Source organism: Ctenocephalides felis, unplaced genomic scaffold (genome assembly GCF_003426905.1).
Source record: "Ctenocephalides felis isolate EL2017-DRISC unplaced genomic scaffold, ASM342690v1 CF-g0.4_SCAFFOLD_03375, whole genome shotgun sequence".
Classification (NCBI taxonomy): domain Eukaryota; kingdom Metazoa; phylum Arthropoda; class Insecta; order Siphonaptera; family Pulicidae; genus Ctenocephalides; species Ctenocephalides felis.
This window is the reverse complement of record NW_020539529.1, coordinates 89551-110106: the sequence shown is the minus strand read 5'-3', so window position 1 is coordinate 110106 and position 20556 is coordinate 89551. Positions and strand designations below refer to the sequence as shown.

The following is a 20556-nucleotide window of genomic DNA, read 5'->3' as shown; positions in this document are numbered from 1 at the left end:
TTATCAACTATTCAAGCACTTCCAAGCATACCCATTTTTTGGCTTTTAATTAACGTTTCACGATAAATTTATTATATCAAATTGATCTACTAAATTATTACACGTTTTGATGTACAAATTAACAAAATCCATCAAGGATTTAATTAAAACCCCTAATTAATTACCCCCGCATGTTAATTCACGAAAATCTATTTGACAACTGACGCAATTGAAGTTACAACATTGTCAAAATTTTGTCGTCATTAGTATAATTTAGAGCGCGAAATTCAAACTTTAATTTAAACTTTGTAAAATTCACTTATAGTCGCAAAAGTGAATGGATTTGTTTGAAATTCAAATCTACATTTTTTTATTTAAATTTTTAAAAGAAAATTTTTCGAAAAAAAATCAGTTAAACTTGAATGCAAACATGCCTTATTTGTGTAGTAAGTTGCTGATTTTTTTGCTAACTTTATTAAAAATATTCGAATTTATATTTTTTTAATTTATCAACATATCCAGCAAACAACACACTGCAGTTTAAACACCCTAGCACAAACAACAAAAACATGCTAGGACCACAAAACCAAATTTTCAATCACACCTTAAATCTACCATATTAATCTTTTATAATCTTACCTTTTCGTAAGCCTGTGTATAATTATACAGCAATTATCCAGCAATTTCACTTGTTCCTTTTGGCGTATTTGCTCAAATAGAATAAAAAGTCTGGATACAACCACACTTTTGTGTGTCTCAAATGCAAAATATCACACATTTTTCACTAATAAAAATAAATGTACTTTAACAATAATGAGGATATCCTTGTGCAGAAGATAAAAGGAAAAAAGTTTTAAACTTGATTTTTTGTATAAGTTAAAGTTAAGGAAAACTGATGAATATTTGAAGTATTTTAATTAAAATGAACTAACACTTTTAATAATAGTATATAGATTGAAGTGAGTGAAATATGTAACTGTAAATACAGTAGAATCCGATTAGTATGACGCCGGATATATTGACAACCGCTTATTATGACGTAATTTTAAAGGCAGTTTGGTTTCCATATAAAATTTCTCAAAAAAACAGCTGTTTAGTCGGATATGTTGACCTCGCTTACATTGACATTTCGCTTATAATGACCCATTTTTGAAAAAAAATTTGGTCCAAGTATAATGACCGACATGATTTTACACCTCCGATAACATAGAGTTCATGTTTTTCATTGCACATTGTTATGGTATGGCACCACTGTGAACTACCCTTGTGTGTCAGGTCGCTACATACCTTCAGGTCTCTATGTTGCACGAGATTCGCGCTATGGAAACTTTGGCAACTTCCGGCATGGACGACCTCGTGCAAAAATAAGTAGGCTCATTCTTGGTGTTCGAAATTTGGAAGCGATAACATCTGCTATAATTTACTGAATTAGTAAAGTTCTATATTTTTTACTATTTTTACCCAGTAATTAAAATTCAAACGAAAATTACAGATTTCTTACATTAAAAATGCATTGTTATGTCATATTTTTAATTAAATTTGTCAATTTGTTTATATGTGTCATTTTTTACCTTAATTTTTGTATTAAATTACCGAAATTAATAACATATTCGCCAAAAATTGTTTTTTTTTTCAGTACGCTTAGTATGACGACCGCTTAGTATGACCATTTTTCGCCGTCCCTTGAATGTCATACTAAGCGGATTCTACTGTATATAAATTAATATAACTAATACTAACTACAATTTGTGTTGATTCACATTTGTAAAACACTGAGAATTTTTGAAAAAAATTGACATTTTTAAAAACATTGAAATTTTTTGTCTCGAATTTCTTTTTCGGAGCAATCACGCTACGCGTCTGTTTCAGAAAAAAAAATACCGAAGCGCGTAAGAGCCGCGACGCAGTTTCACGGATAAACTTTAGAAATATTAATAAAATGTATACTTTATTATTAAAATCTATAAAATATAAGATAATTTGATGTAACGGTTTTCTCTCTCAAAATAGCCAACGAACATTTACACCACATTGGCTTATTGTCACAGCAGGGATGTCGATAGGGATTTATATAGAATATTCTCACATCACGTGCTTACTGGGTTGTGCACAAAGATTAATGTGGATTAATGTTTCATATTATATATTGACGATGATTTTAAAGCAAACTGAATTGCTGTAGATCATATGATGTAGAAAAATTAAAACAAATTAGTTATAAACATTTTGTCTAAATATCTCATTTACATTGGAAGAACAATTCAAACTTACAAGATACAATAAATAAATAAATGCATAAGAATTTTAGAAGTGCAACTTTTAGAAACTAATACAGATTATTTAATTTAGTGCAAATAGAAGTGCAAACAGGCGAAAATTCTATTTGTTTGAAACAAAGTATTTAAAAGGCACAATAGTTTTTTTTAATAAACATAAGAATCAGTTGCAAGTCTTTATGAATATCCGATAGGAGTAAGATTATATTATCTTATTTAAAAAAGTATACAGAGTTGCTGTACGTTGTTTATGATATTAGAGGGGACAGTATAATACTTTATTTTGAACGCATTTATATACTTTAGACAAACGGTTTAAATGTTAAAGAGGCGAAATAAATATTTAATTTTAAAATTAATATTATTATTTGAATAATGCACATTATACTATAAACATTGTCTTTTATGAAAATGTAATTATTTAAAAGCAAAAAGTATATTATTCAATTTTTACTTAACCATCATTTGGTGCAGTGATTAATTAAAAATAACAATATTGGGTACGTAATATGCCAATTTAATTTAATATAATAACATGATCGTAACTTTCGGAAGCCTGGGCATTATTTGTCCATGGTCAACAAATTTCCACATAATGATTCTGGGCAAGATTTACTTCTTTGTCGAAGAAATTTTGCATAGGAATTGCAATCGTCATCTTCATTCACATCCAGCCCTCAGGAGTTGAGGGATGTTTTATATAATCCTGAGGAGACAATCTCACTTATGTGAGGACATATTACTATTGTTACCTAAAACAATAAACATATACTTGAATAAATATAAGAAACTAAAGTATAAATTAATACTGCTATAGATGTGAATATAGAACTAGTGGCGCATGGCATTGTGGTTTAAGGCTCATTTGAATTGAATGCTTTGTTCTCTCACTGCTATTTTTCACACTTCTAGCTCTTTGTCTCTGAAACAGTTGGGCCTGTCTTTGCCAAAATTTAATCACTATGTCTTCTGATCATTACGAATTAAATGTCTTTGCACTCATTGTATTTTAAAAAACAACTGGACCGACCTTTCCCAAAGACTAATAGGAAGCTAATGTTTTTTGAATCATTCAAAACATTTGAGCGGTGCTCCCGAAAACGTCGATAAAAAAATTGTATCAACAAACATAAAAATATGGATGTGTGCATATTTTTTAAAGTACGCCAAAATGCTCCGAATCAATTATTTTCCTAAGTTTCAAAATTTCCGAATAAAATAAATGATCTCAAACAATATTTTGAAGAATTACATGAAAAAATATAAAATTAAAAATAATTTATTTTTAAAATAAATTTTCTAATATACATTATTCTGTGATGTGAGATGTTTATCAGTAATGATCTGAACTACATTCTAATATACATATCATCTAATCATCAATACATTATCTTTCATAGTTTAAGTTATTAATAATTGCCATTAATATCCTTTCTGCAGGATCTTCATTGTGCAAAATTCATTATTTATACCAAAGTTCAGTCTTACAATATATATTGTAAACATATTATTGAATAACTGCTATTGTAATTATTATACTATAGCGATTGATGTTGTCTTGAACCATGCAATATTTAACATAAACATAAACAAAATCTAGTTTTTTTCTATATGTACAAACATTAATCTAATGAGCATACAATAATACCCATTATAGTTCAAATTTTTATATACATTGTCCACTAATATAAAAAAATTGTATATTACAACTCTCTACATGACAAAACCATACAAATAGATAACATTTACAAAAACAATTAATCAATAACATATAGGCTATTATATAAAAAAGATATATCCCTTACTCAAATTATCCCAACTTAAAATTTAAGGATAAAATGCATCTTCAATATAATAGTAAGAATTATACCATGTTTGATTGGTAGCGCTCTCATACTGAAAACAACTTAACAAAATCTTTTAAAGTTCAAATTGATTGCTTATTATCTAATTATTTTAGTATGAGAGCAATTATCATATTAAATACTCATTGGTTAATAACAAAAATACTGCTAAGTAATTTATCAAATTTTGCCCCAAAAATAGAATAAGTAGTAATTGTGTGAATTGCACACTATTTGAATATAAATATTTCATAAATAATGTTAGTATTGAAATAAAAACCTAATAAAACAGAATATATATATATATATATATATATATTATATATATATATATATATATATATATATATATATATTAATTTAGAAATATGAACAAACAACTTTTTCTTGCACTAATTTATTAAATAATAATTTTACATTTGTTTCGAGACTAGGTTTGTCCCATCATCAGCGTGTTATGATTTAAAATCTAAAATATAGAAATCTAAATTAGCATTATGTGCCATCCGTTACAAGTCGTTCCTTCTACCTTATAACACACTGATGATGAAGCAAACCTAGTCTCGAAACATTTGTAAAGCTATTATTTAATAAATTTTTTTTTTTTTTTTTTTTTGTTACAATTTATTTTTGTTAATCAAGACTTTAATGTCTTATTTACAAAATTGATAAGAGCAAAAAAAATACAAAAAACCAAAAAATGCAATACATTGAATATAAAATGAAAAAAGTTGAAATAAAAATTAAATTAAAACAGTAATACAAAAATAATAACATAAATGAACGATGACGTGATGATGTATGCCGCGTACTACGTATTATTTAATAAATAAGTGCAAAAAAGAGTGTTGTTTGTTCATATTTCTAAATGAATATATATATATATATATATATATATATATATACACAGCAAAATGAATTTCTATGAACATATTACTTAAAAAATTAACATTAATACTGCCAAAGAGAGCACAACTTTCGTCTCTTTAAAGTGAGTTAGAAGTGCAACCAAAAATGTTTTTGAATCACAAATCGAATCTAATGCACTAACAACACAAACTTTTCTGTATGAAAGAATTATTAATAAAGGCATGTTTTTGTGATACTTAAGTTTCTCTAATAATTAGAATAAAAATGAATCATATACACAGTTTTATACCTCTCTCTACTGTAGGATAACCATATACTCTTCTTTTGTCTATGGATAAGCATATCTATAGTCCTCTTACCACTATGAGGCATACATTCTGTTGATATCCCCTTGATAACGTTCTTGAATATCCTTTCGTTTTAATTTAAATGCAGCTGTCACAAGACCCATGTCTGGGCTCCAGACTTCTGTGCATAATTTTACAGCTGCAGGCACTTCAAACTTTTCCAATTTACCTGCAATCAAATATTACAAGTTAAAAATGATCACCTTAAAAAATCTTATCATTGCTGATTGCTGAAAAACATCTATTAATCTGAACTCCTTATATCAAAATAATGTATTTTATTAAAATTAACTTAATCCTTTAAATTTGTTTAGAGAACTTGCATTTCTTTCCATGTTCTGCTAATTCCTTAACCACTGCCCTCTCAATAGCTGGGCTAGTGCAAAGCTCTTCGAACTCCATTCCATCACCACCTTCTAAACCAGATCTCAAAGCCAAATCTTGCAATTGTTTGGGATTAGGTACAACCAAAGCAACTGTATACTGTTTGGTAGAGTCCCCATATACGCAAATATTTTCTACAACTGGGCATGTTTTCAATTCTGCCTCTACTTTGCCTAAAGAAACATATTCACCAGCTTGAAGCTTGACCAAATCTTTCTTGCGATCTGAAAATTTAATAATAAGTTATAGTTTGAACCAACCAAAATTATTTCCTAAATTGGATATAATTACTACGCTGTAATTTCTACTTAAAACCAAAATATTCTATATTACACATTCTATTATATTCTATATTAAATATAATATTATCTATATAAAATATTCTATATTAAATATTATTTCTCACCAATAATTTTTAAAACGCCATCAGCATGGAATTCACCAATATCACCAGTCTTAAACCATCTCTTCCCTTCTTCATCATAGAAATCTTCTTGTGTCTTTCCAGGAAGTTTGTAGTAACCTTCCGAAACATTTTCCCCACCTATGACAATTTCGCCCTGCAAATAAAGAAAATAATTACATTACATGTTTGAAAAAAAAAATACCGCCATAACTTTGATGTACCTGAGGATGAGGTTTATTTGTGACTCTGTAATTGCCATCAATCCAATTTATTAATTTTATATCACACATTGTGGTTGGTGCACCTGCTCTGCCCATGCTCATATCATATTCTGAAATAACAAAAATTAAAATATACAATACACATGCAGTAGTACCCCGACTTACGAATGACCCGACATACGAGCCGCTACAGGAGCGGTTTGTTGCTTCGACATACTAGCGAAAACTTGTGATACGAGCTTCGAGAGAGTAAGAGTTTTCTTGAAAAATGTTAATAAACATATAAAAATTTCTTGAAACAATGATTTCCCTGTCATAGAAATATTTTGGTTGTTTTATGATGGTAAATTATTTATGGTCAGTCATTTAAATTATATATTAACATATATGAATTGTGCAGTACCGATTTGCCTATGCGAATATATCGAGGATTATTTTAATGTTAAAAGTTTTGACTATACATTAATAGTTATTAACAGCTAGCAGATTAACAGTAATTAATATTAATGTACAGTGCAGTAGTTTACAAAAAGTTTTAGTTTACAAATATTATTAACTTTTATAGCCATTAGTAATCAATATGGTAAATTTATTTTTAATATTCAAACAACTTAACAAAAAACAGTGTTGGAACGCATTAATGGCATTTCATGAGAAAAAATGCTTTGAGATTCGTGAGATTCAACATTTTGTATGTCGCAGTGTCACTATATATGATTAGGCTATATTACTTGATGAAAATTTTTCTTTCATGCTCAATGAAATATTTACGAAGTTATTTGTAATAAAATTATGTGTTAATTCATAGCAAGTTAATAATAACTTACTGTCCATAACAGTAGCACAAGAAGTAGTTTCTGTAAGTCCATATCCTTGAATAACATTTGCACATAAAATATTTTTATCTGTTCATGAGTATCTGGTGATAGAGGGGCGCCTCCAGATAAAATTAAGCGTACACGACCTCCCAAAAGAGAAGTGACTTTGCTAAATATCAATCTGCATTCCAAGAAATAAATATAATTAAAATTAGAACATTATGAGAATTAAATTGATAAAAATAAATTGGAATTATAATAAAAATAGTGAAATGAGGATATGATCATAATGATGTATCATATATATGCATTGTGAATTTTTAGATTATAATTTTGTGAATATACTTTTGCATTTTACAAAATGATAATTCAAATTCTTGAAACTTTTGTTGAATACTAACTTGTCAACAATTGGAGTTGAATAGCCTCGTCGAACCCATTTACTCTTATAATCATATGCAAATCTGAATAAACTTTTTGCAAATGAACTATTTTTATTGACTTTTTCTGCTATGCCTTTTGATATCCTGTCCAGAATTAATGGAACCGCAGTCATACAAGTTGGATGCAAAACACTGGCATCTCCTGAAAATATTTAAAATAACATTTTTACATATTAAATTTAAGTTTTGATTTATATCAATGAACATAGCTTTGAAACATTTTTGACAAAAGTAAAGAGTTGCAATAAAATTAGCATTTTGTTTTAAGGCAAGTTGCTATTTAGCTAAAATGGTCAACTGTTTATTTCGAAAATAACATTTTTGCTTTCACTAAAATATAATAATAAATACGATTTCCAATTAATATCTTTCAAATTGTCATTCTTATAATAGCTGTAATTGTATAAATGAAATTATTTTTTGTACCACATTTCATTTCAAGTAATTCGGGTTCTAAAAATGTATTTTATGTAAGTGTGGACGCCAACGGTAATTAGTAGATATATCTGCAAAACACCCAAAAATGTACTCGTAAGGTCAAAAATGACTTGCATACCTGCGCATACGCACACGCTTTCTTCAAATTTGGTTATATTCGATTCAGAACGACTTGAAACGTCGAGAAAAAAAAAAAGTAAATAGATTTTTTCCCCGAAAACAAACTACTCCATAGGGAATTTAATAAATATGTGGATGGTTTATGGTTTAAGCAAGTACTCAAATTTCGAATCAATAAATTTTAACAACAATTATATAAATAAAAAAAATATTAGATATAAAAAATGAAAGAATATGATATATCTAAATCATAGACAAAAATATTATATATTAACCTTACCTTTAGTGCCTCTCTTGATTTTACTACTCGAGTCAATCATAGTCAATGGAGTTGAATATCCAATTGGTACACCAGTTAAAAGACAGACGGATTCCGCCAAAAGTTCGAATACATGTGCCAGAGGTAGAAAACCAAGCAATACATCATCAGGATAAATATCGACCACATCACAAAAGGCCTGGATAATTCATAAACAAAAATTATTATAACTGAAATATTGACATAGTATAAATTAAATTATTGCAATAAACATATTGATTCAAACAATCTGTTATACCTTAATAGTAGCAATTAAATTTCCGTGTGAAAGTATGACACCTTTAGGCACACCAGTAGAACCAGATGTGTACATGATAATTGCAGTATCCTTTGTGTTTGGGCTACAGCATTCTGTAAATGTATAAAAAGTAATTGGTAATAATTAATACGAGTTTTAATTTATTTATGGAAAATTTATTTTTATTTATTGTGATCATTTATCTATCAGTTTATATAAATTTGCTTTTTGATTATCACAGCTGTATTACATATTATTTGGCCAATACCTGATAGCCTATTGAATAATTGAAATTAATCTGTTCTAGCTATCAAAGATTTAATTATAGAGGTTATTGTTGATCACACTTCGTAGATCATTCGTCATATACCTTGGTTCCTATACATTAAAATGAAAAACACGTAGTATCTATACATTAAAATTAAAAAAACACTTAATAGGTTTATTTCTCAGTAAACAGTAAATAGTAATCCAGATTACTAGATGACCAGCTTTAGATAAAAAGCTGTTTGTTTATGTTCTATTTACCATGAGTACTTTGTGATCCAAGCTTGACAACTTCAGTATATGAGATTATATTAGTATTTTCCTTATAGCCGGTCGTATCAGTTGGTTTTAACTGATCTTCCATATATATCAGTGTTTTGACTTTGGGAGTTTTAGCTAGCAGCTTTTTGAACTTTGGCAATAAATCATGCGTGGTTATCACAGTAGTAACTTCCGTTTCATTAATTCCGTGAATGATTGCTTCGTCACCCAGAGTTGCATAGATTGTGACAACTGTAGAATAGATTTTTTATGAATTTCTTTTGGATTAAATATAACCAAAACAAAAAAAAATATTCTCTCTCAAGAACAACTAGGGTTTTAATTAACTTAAAATGCAATTCTTTGGAATATCAAACATACATATATAGTACACCATACATAATTGAACTATTAAATTATATTTTAATCTGGCATTATATAAGTAAATAATTGGCATGTGCATCATGATAGTATAAACGCTAAATTATTTAATTAATTTGTGTAAAACTTTATTCATTTTTTTTATTTGACTCGAATCAAAACATATTCCTTCCCAATCTCTTCCACATTTCAGTCATTTTTTCACTAAAATTTATATCTCGCGAGTTGCATCTCCAATTTGACTCAAAAAATTTACCGACTCTAAAATCCGAAGTTGTATTCAGATTTTTAAGTTGTGAATTATAAATATACTTACCAGGAATGCTTTGCTTAAAACAACCATGTGCAGATATCATCCATTCCGCTCTTGTTTCAGCAAAAATAACGACATTTTCCCGTGGTTTGTTTCCTAATTCTCTCAAACCTTTGCCAAAAGATGTAGCGAGATGATCCACTTCACTAAAACTTTTCCATTTATAATCACCCATATTATACTGAAATAAAGTTTATCACCATTATTTATGAAAACCATTAAAAAATATTGTATTTTTTCAAAATCAGAATTTAAAAAATATATATATGTAAGTAATAGAGTGTGTATGTTGCATGTAAAGAACTTTTTACAAACATTTATTAAACTTCAAGGAATGAAGCAAACTTTTTTTTAATGCAATAATCAAAATGATTCTATAATAACCGTTAGAACGTATTAAAAAATATATACCAAAACTATTCTTACCTGGTGGTACAAACTACCAATTGCGTAGTTGTTTTGAATTTAACCCTTTCCACTCAGATGCCAACGCTCCGACGGCAAAATACGTATTAAAACTGCATTTAGCGAGTGGAAAGGGTTAGATAACAAATAAGTGTTATCACATTTGACATAATTGACTGAATTGAGATATTGCGTATTGGGTATGCAATATTTGAAGTCGGAAGATAAATAAAGAAAAGTAGTACTAAATTGAGAGTGCAAAAATTATTTAGTTACCTTCTTGAAAACTCGGCCGTTGGGTTGCGTTTCATCCTCTTCGCCCAAAATTTCTCTAGTACCTAAACATCTTTTATTACCATGCGTCTTTGCAACAAATTTAAACATTTTTTCTAAAGTGTCCACTCCTTCCCGGAGCAGCCGAACATGATGTGACCTGGGCTCTCCCACTGCTCTGTATGTGACACTATTTTCATCCATGTGCACTTGTTTTGCCTAATAAAAAATCAAATATAACAGTGATGAAAATATTAGAATACCGGAAAATATTTTGCATAATAATTGAGAAAAATGAGAAAATATTTCTCTCAAAGTATTCAGAGAAATATGCATTTGTCATAAACAGAAACTACGTAGACTACTACAGTAAACTACTCTACAAATCAGATAACATCGCTATTACAAAGTACATATTTAAAAAAAAAATCCAGAGTGAAATTTTTATTAGTATTAGAATACACGTTCGAGCAAAATGCCGATTTGGATTAAAATTTTAAAAAATAAACCACGCGAAAATGGTCAGTTTAAACATTTGTGCTGTTATATTGTGGCAATATAATCTCATTCTTTGAACAACTGTAATATCTATCTTGCCTAAAAAATATTTTCCATTTTAATAATTTTCAAGGAACAGGGTAAAATATTCTTCTGATTCAGGCATTTTTCATTAAATCAAGATTTGTACTACGATGTAACTTTAAAACGTTTATTTATCAATGCAAATTTCCTTGTTGCTATCGGTACGCGTACAACGACAGATCTTTATTCACATACACGACGACTAATCACAATCGACCCGTATTGAAATGATTTCATCGATAGCGAATGACGTACAGTTCTGTCGTAACGCATTTCCGTTGCATTCGTACGGATTTACACCCTAGTTGCGCCTAAAGAAGTTTTACTAAAAAAAAAAACATGTATATATGACATCATTAGCCGCGAGATGTAAGTTTAAACTTCACAAAATTTTTGCCAAATGTTGATAATTAAACATGTACTTTATTTTTATTATTATTTTATATTTAATTGATAAATGTGCCTAAGTAACATGTGATTTTACTTCAAATATTTTATAATAAACTTAGCACAGTTAAAAAATTATAAGAACAAATCTATATCTAGTAAATAGTGGGTCCATGACGAAGTCCAAGGAGTCCACGTCACAAAAAAGTTTGGAAACCTATGGCGTATACTACTAACAAGTTAATATTATTTCTCCCTTTCGTTTACCTTTGGCCTTTTGGCGAGTTGCCTTTGTTTCCATGGTTGTTGAAGAACCAAATATACTGGAAATGTTATTATATCACAAACCAGTGCCAATGCCTTGAGGGCACCCATGGCGGAAGACACCCACACGGAGTCCATGCTAAAATTCATAAAACATATGTTTGATTAATTTGACATTACGATGATTTCCTTAGTCATGAGACAGACATTTAGTAATATTAGCTTTGAGAGCAATAACGATGTGCCTCTAATTAGCAGATTTTTAAAGAGACAAAATACTCAAGAATTGCGCATGAGTACTAATTTAATAATTTGTTAGTTTTAAGTAAACAAGCGTTAAATCTTAGTAGAATATCATAACGTAATCGGGCTGAAAAGTAGTGTTATTGTCGTTCTAACATTCTTAGACAACCAATTATTATGCATTTGCTATTTTTGTGCAACTAAAATTACAAAAATAAAAATTGTTTGTCACATCATTAATGTTTGTAATCAAGCAAAATGTATAGTGAATTTAGCATTATTGTAGAATAAATACAATATACAATAAGTTTAATCAATTAAATTGAGTGTCAACTTCTCTCAATTTATAATTAAATATCAACTTCTCTGCCATTATTCCATTTTGTTTAAAAATATACATATAATAGCTATAGCAATTAACGTTATTATTTAATACTATTAAATATCAGTAAAGGAAAATAAATTTAAATGTTACATTAGCAATTGCTGCGACGTTTATTTAATTGGTAAAGATAAGAATGCCCATTAATATGAAAAACCTAGCAATTTTAAACATTGATTAGATTAAATTCTGCATAAATACAATCGTTAGAAATAAATATTCAATATGTTTTCATGTATACGGCGAGCGGCGACATTAATTGGAAATAACTTAAAATATCAGCTTTAATATATAACATGTGCATATGCATTAAATTATATCATATTTATTTTATTAAAATTATTACTAAAATTATTTTGGCAATTACATTATTTAGGTCTCATATATTTGTTTACAATGTTTCAAAGATGTACGAACTTTTAAGAATTTAAACTTTTTGCAGCATAGCGTCAGTGCATCGATTTCTGCGCAGTTATACGAAAATCTTACAGAAACTTACAGAAATAGTAAAATTTTTGCGCACAAAAAGACTTTTTTTTAATAAATTATAAAATTAATTAAAAGTAAAAGCTTTAAGATTACTCGATCTACACATTTTAAATTTTTATTTGGCAAGCGTAGCCCATAGGTCTGTGATTGAAACAAACAAGAGTTATAAAAATCGTGGAATTTGATTAAATGAAAACGAAAATATTTTAATCAGCAAATTTAACTGCTGTAATTGCAATTGAAGGTAATAGTAAATTCAACCATCCGATACAGTCACGAAAGACATAATAAGTATACGTTCATTCATTTTATATAATAGTAACTACAAATTTATATTTAGCAAATAAATTTTCATAACCATTTACATGCAAGCAATTTTATCGTAAGCAGCTTGATTTTTTTAATCAAAAACGGTAAAATAATACGTGTTTGTAATTGCTATTGAAATTATCTTTCAATAAATTGACGAAATTGAAGCAAGTCTCAAAAGTATAAAAAACTAATCGAAAAATTACACACATTTCATCTTTATATTAAAAAAAAAAGCAAAATAGAGAATTTTATTCAGAATTATAAATGATAAATGAAATCTGATATGAAAATCTGAAAAAAATGAGATAGCAAAAGTAAGAAAAAATCACCAAAAACGAATTGAAAATAACGATTTAAAAAATAAAATTGAAAAACAACACTTTTTTATTTTGTCGCACAATTTCAATTTGTTGGAAGTTCGATTTTCATAATAGCACTAAAAATAATGTAAAATTATATGCCAAAAGCGTGATATTCTCTTTAAACCCATATTTTCAAATTTTGGATATAAATATTATATGAAAATAAGGCTCGATTTTTTACTTTGATATCGTCTAGCAATTGCAAATATATTAAATGTGTAACATACTTGACCATTATATAACTATTTCCAAAAATAACGCACGCAATATAAAAATCACTAATCACTCATATCACTGACTACCTACTGAAATGGTCACTATTTCAGATGAGTATCCAGGTTACCTTATCATAAGTGTTTAATTATCTCAATAAGATAAAAAAAGCCTTCCTATTCTATCTAATCGTTTGAATGTTTGAACTTTGGATCTGAAATCAGAAACCTTACTCGTAAATAGAAACACATAAGATTTATAAACATGATCCCGAAGTATTTAGTTTAAAGACTATCACTTCATTCATAATACCTGTACATATGTGAATTTCTTAATTCATTGAAATAAAGGTAAACTGCTTATTTGCCTTTTGAATAAATATGTAAATATGTACCTAATTTAATTATATAAATTCTGCATTGTATATCAAATTACATACAATTGTAAAGCATTAACAAAAACTAAATTAGGTAGCAGTAATATGTTTAAAAGATCTTGGACTTTTCTACGTATAATTTTGATAATCTTGTATATTAAAATAATATTTAATATAAAATATATTATATCATTCGTTGATACCAAACATATTAAAGTCAGTAATTCTAACGATACAACATAAATTTATTTCTTTTGTTTTAGAGTGCACATACCACTCACCACAGTGCACTCTTTTTGAAACTTTATTATAAGTTGAGATGTAAATATGAAGTAGGTAGAGTAAGTATTCATAAATTTTTTTATGTTCATACGTTTCATCTAATATTCGAAAGTACAATGACAAACAAAAACTTATGTGCTTAGATGTACATGCATAAAAAACAATTAGGTACATACATATAAAAGGAACAAGGATTGTTTCCGACATTTGTATGTACTATTGTTTGAATGAAACTTTTTTCAAAATTGAGAAAAAATTACTTAATCATAATTTAGGTCACGCTCCTAATCAATATTAATACTAATAACAACGCATATGCATGCAAATAAATTTATCTAAATTATGTGCAGCTGGAAGCACAAGCGATGCCTAGTTGAAATTTCGATTTTATTGGTAATCATATAATTTCTATTACTAATTCCTCATAGATTCAGTAAAAATAAAAACTATAAAGATAAATTTTAAGTATTTTCAAAAAATAGAGATTACATCAACCTTCATAAAAAGTCACAGTCTTGAATTTAGCTACTACTACTAGTTTCAGTAACAATTTTATCAAAATAAAAATGCAGGTGTTAATCTATTCTACGTGTAATGCAATGATAATTATGAGACAAAAGGAGAGACACTTTATAAAAAAATTAAAATTGTTTCAATCGAAAAAATTGAAACTCTCAACGGCCATTGATACTTTAAATTCAAGAAATGTTTACTTTGGCTCTTATTCTATTGCAAAAAGTTTCTCAGAAAAAGTTGTAGTGTACAGTTTGCGAACACACAACAAAACTGTTGTGATTGCTATTATGTACTATACTAATCAATTGTTTATATAATTTCGAATGTAAGCCATGCAATTAACACTATATTTGAACAACATCAATTCTACCAAGCGTATTTCAAACCAGGCTAAAACTTGATCGTGTAAAACTATTATATTTTTATAATTGCACTTAATTTTCACTTATTTTAGCATATATTTATATAGTTTGTATGATGTATATTATTCCAAGCAATGTATCAAACGTGCTATATCTTTTCATAGCAAATTATGTACAAAGACTGAATTCCATTTCTCAATGTGGATCAGACAGGAAAATCATTACAAACTGTTTGCAATACCGACATTGTTCGCAATTTCAATATTATTCTACAAAAGCAAAATATGTGTCTTATAAATAATGCATACATTGTGACGATTCGATTATCAATTTTTGTGGCGAAAAAGCTGACATAACAAAATTTCATTCGCCAGAAGACAATGCTTTTAAGATTGAATCAAACATACACTTTGCAAGACAATGAAACCGTCACGTGAATGAAAACAATTTATGAACATGCAAATACATGAATATATGAAAAAATGAAAAGAACTCACTTGGCTGGATCGTCCACGAACATGATTCAAATTTATTTTATAACTGCTGAAAAAAATACACAAATATATGTTAGAACAAACCCTTCAAACAATGAAATACATAGCATTACACCAATGAATAATATAAATGCATATATGTTACGAAAAACTACATGAAACAACTGAACGGATACAATATATATGTGGCTGAAGAAATGAAATAATGTAAACGAAAAACGAATGAAAGTAAATTTATTGAATACACAAAAACTATATTGACATTGGTCCATATTTTTAATTAGGAAAATTAAATTATTTAAAAACTCTAAAGTAAATAAAAAAGTAAGAAAATGTTAATGAACGAAAGTAATTTAAGTCTAGACTTTGTCTTATAAATAATACGACGTACACACGCACATACACATATACACACACACATATATATATATAATATATATATTTAATATACACTCATTTATACATACATTTATTTGTACATACATACTTTACATACACATACGTCATCATATACACTTATAACTTAAAACGGAGGATGTAAAATAAGGAGATAATTTTGGGGTTTCCATTTCCATTCACATCACCTCATTTTTACCATGGTTAGAAATTTATAAACAATATATTTCCGTTTTCTTAATTCAGTAGCAATGTGAAATGTTTACTTTGATACTTAAAGGTATCTCTTAAAAATATTATTATTAAAAAACGTAAGACAGTCAACTGTGTCACCATAGTTTCCCTTACATTGTCATTTAAAAATTGCATTTTAAACAAATATTTTTTTTTATTTATTATTTTATTGGCCTCGCTTACTCGAGCATTTATTTAGCCACCTACATTATTCTATACAATCTTCAATTTCATACTATCTTCTTCTTCATATAATCCTTTTTCTATACTTCTTATCTCATCTTTATTAAATTAAATAGAGAGCATTTAGTGCATAATTTTCTGATGATTTTGGTATGTTCAATTTATATCAAATTCGATAATATTATATTGATTTTATTCTATTTTTATAATCTATAAGCCTTGAATTATAACGTTTAGTAGGTTCATATAAGTTACATAATTTTAAAAAAATTCGTCTTTGCCAATTTTTAGTTCTGAAGCAACTGAAGTTCAATGCATATTATCAAATTACTTTATTAATATTTTGACGAATATATCTTCAAAGCTATCTTAACTATCTTAAAGTTAATATTAAGACTTAAAACTTTCAGAGTTTTTTTTATCAATTTGGAAGCATTTGAGCCACTGGGAGCAAAGAAATTCAAAAACATCCATATTAAGGACCACCCTAATATATATATATATATATATATATATATAAATAACAAATGTATTCTGAGTGGATAGCTATTAATTTAGAAATATGAACAAATAACAATCTTTTTGCACTAATTTATTAAATAATAATTTTACAAACGTTTCGAGACTGTTTGTCTCATCAGTGTGTTATAATTTAAAATCTAAAATATGGAAATCTAAATTAGCATTATGTGTTCCTTTCCTTTTACTGTAAAAGGACTTGTAACGGATAACACATAATGCTAATTTAGATTTCCTTGTTTTAGATTTTAAATTATAACACACTGATGATGAGACTAACCTAGTCTCGAAACGTTTGTAAAATTATTATTTAATAAATTAGTGCAAAAAAGAGTATTGTTTGTCCATATTTCTATATATATATATATATATATATATATATATATATATATATATATATATATATAGTAAGTTCTTCAAGGGCATACATCAAATAAAAGGCAAAGATTTAGAAGTTAATCTTTAATTTTTCCAAACGTTTCGACATAGTATTTTATGTCATCATCAGTGGATATAAATATGGTCTTACATCAGTAGCTAGTGCAAGGAACACAATTTTGCACTATCATATATACATTAACTTGTTTTTTTTATATTAATTTGTTGAACAGAGTATAGCAAAATATTTGTGAAATATATAATATATTTTGCACAGAGAACGTAGTTTATGTGACAGAGCCCGAGGCTGTAGTCATATATATATATATATATATATATATATATATATATATATATATATATATATAGAGATGTTCAAAAAGTATAAAAAAGTATTTTTATTTAATACATAAATAAGGAGTAACTGATGAATTACTATAATTTTAGGCTAAATAATCCACATGTACAAAAGGACCATTTCAGAGAATTAAAAAATATGTATAGGGTGGATTTTATTACGGCATAAAGCTCTTATTATAGATAACTCTTAGAATAACTTCATAAATGTCAAAAATGCAAGCATTTATCAAAATTTATACTGGTACCAGCCATAATACGTTTTATTTTTCGAACCCCTATACTAGCAACATCATAATTTCCCTTGTACAAAATTCTATAATAACTTTCTTTTGTAATAATATCCTTTTGTAAAGACTGAAAAAAAGTTATGAATAAGGAAGCTCAATATATGTTCAAACTTGATGATTATTGATGTTATATTATACATGATACACGATCGAAGAATTTTTTTGAACAAACACTGAAAAATTTGTTTTTATGTTCATTCCATTGAATCCATAACATTCAGATAAAATCAACAAATGTATGATAAATTAAAAAATGCTAAATATCCGAGCAAACCATGTGAAATAATTCTTATGATATAAATTGGTACAAACAAAATAGTTTAGGCTTCACAAAGTATAATTTTAAATAGAAATTTAAATAACCTACAAATTATAGTAATGTTAGAAATTAAATAAATACAGTATCATCTATGAGTTGATTAACAAATTAATTACAGTATTACGGCCTTCGTAAGGAATAACTCATTAGCAATACAAATCACAAACACATTTTAATATGCATTTAAGTTCATTGAAAGTACATATTTAAGTTTGAACTAAAAAAATAAATCATTATATCCAGTATAAAAATTTTAAATTTAAAGATTATGTGTATATAAGCTCAAACAGTGTAAGAAGAAACATGTTTAGTAAAATATAGAAGTACAAAAAATAAAAAGTAAAGAATAAATTTTATTGTTGCATAAAAAAGAATGAAAATTTGAATGTAACCAAAACCGACTTGGTATAGTGCCAAAATAACATATATAAACACCAGACTCTGGCCCACATAGCGTTCTCACTGTAAAATAGTTTGTCTGATCGAAAAATATCTATATTTATTTCGGTAGTAACGTTCATATTGTCTACAAATGAAATTTTCTCGTCAGATCAAGAATAGTAAATCTCAGATCAAAATTTTTAGAGAAATGGTGATTTGCAAACATAATAATTGAATGAGGATAACTTCTTGGATATGGAACATAATCAGAATGTTACATTCTTAATTCACAATTGATTTATTTTGTTATAAATACTAATTCAAATTCGTAATTTGATTGCATTCGCATGTCAAGCAGTAATGACATGGTTTTTCACTTGGAAATATAGATGGAAATGTTTCTAAAAGAAAATAGCCCTTCACCGGCATTTTTGCTATTTGCAAATTAGAAGTCATCAATATTATGACCTTTTTATATAAGATATTTTATATTTTTACAACTGAGTAGATATTTGGTAAATTAGAAATTTTACAATTATCAGTGTACAAAGGATATTGTGCTAAATTCATGCAATGTTGCATACAATTCAATAGTTGATCTTCAATTCGATACGTAAAGTATAACAATATTTTGATAACTATAATATAGAACTAAAACTTATTTTTTTAATTAATAAATAATTAATGCTAGCCTCGATCAAATGGCGACTTTCCAAGCTTCTATAAAAGCTTTCTGCTTGTAAAAAAACCCTAAATATCACACAAAATGTTAAACGACTCAATTTTCAAATATTGCTATGTTATTAAATGACTGTGTTACTACATCACTTTATAATTGTTGTAATTATGTGATTATTTTGTATATAATATAATATTCTGGTACGCTGCAAAATTCTTTGAATTACTTCAGTTGTATTTGCAATGATAAGATAATATTACAGACTGAAATACTGAAATATACAGAATTAAATATTCCTTGTGTTAGTTAAAATTTATATTATATATAGTTAAAATTTGATTAACCTTTTCAAGAACTCGCACCGCAAAATCCTTTAAATAAATTTGCACTATTTTCACAAACTAAGTAAATATTTATTTAATTCCACTATCACATTGTTTAACAAATCAAGTCACACTAAACATAATTTAATATTTGTTACGTCGTATTCTTATATAAGAATGTTGAAATTGAAAAAATTATTCTAGCGCTCATTGGAACAAAAACGCTACTAATAATAATTTAAGGTCGTCACACAACCAGAGGTTTGTAATTTGTATGTGGGCCATAAAAGTTACTTGCTAATTTAAAACATAAAAGATAATGGCCCATTATATATATATATATATATATATATATATATATATATATATATATATATATATATATATATATATATATATATATATATATATATATATATATATATAGTATATATATATTATATATATACTAGATGACCCCGAAAACGTTTTTCCATGATTGTAATGTAAAGTATTTTCTAGATTCTAGAAAATTTCTATGGTGCTATATATTGTAAACAAAACAGGAATTTGTGCGAAGAAGATTAAAAATTGGGGCAGTATGTAGTTAACAAAGCAATGAAAAAAAAGTATAAAATATGATCAAAACCC

At 27.2% G+C, this 20556-nt stretch overlaps 1 protein-coding gene across 1 annotated transcript; it reads right to left on the bottom strand.

The window, feature by feature from the left end:
• Window positions 1–5330: 5330 nt before the first annotated feature.
• LOC113382232 (long-chain-fatty-acid--CoA ligase 4-like) lies at window positions 5331–15893 on the bottom strand. Its single transcript, XM_026620741.1, is given in 14 exon segments — window positions 5331–5485; window positions 5640–5924; window positions 6107–6260; window positions 6328–6437; window positions 7155–7226; window positions 7229–7326; window positions 7547–7730; window positions 8427–8604; window positions 8704–8816; window positions 9232–9483; window positions 9929–10106; window positions 10607–10822; window positions 11840–11975; window positions 15871–15893. Coding segments are annotated over 14 exon segments (2154 nt in total).
• Window positions 15894–20556: the final 4663 nt, after the last annotated feature.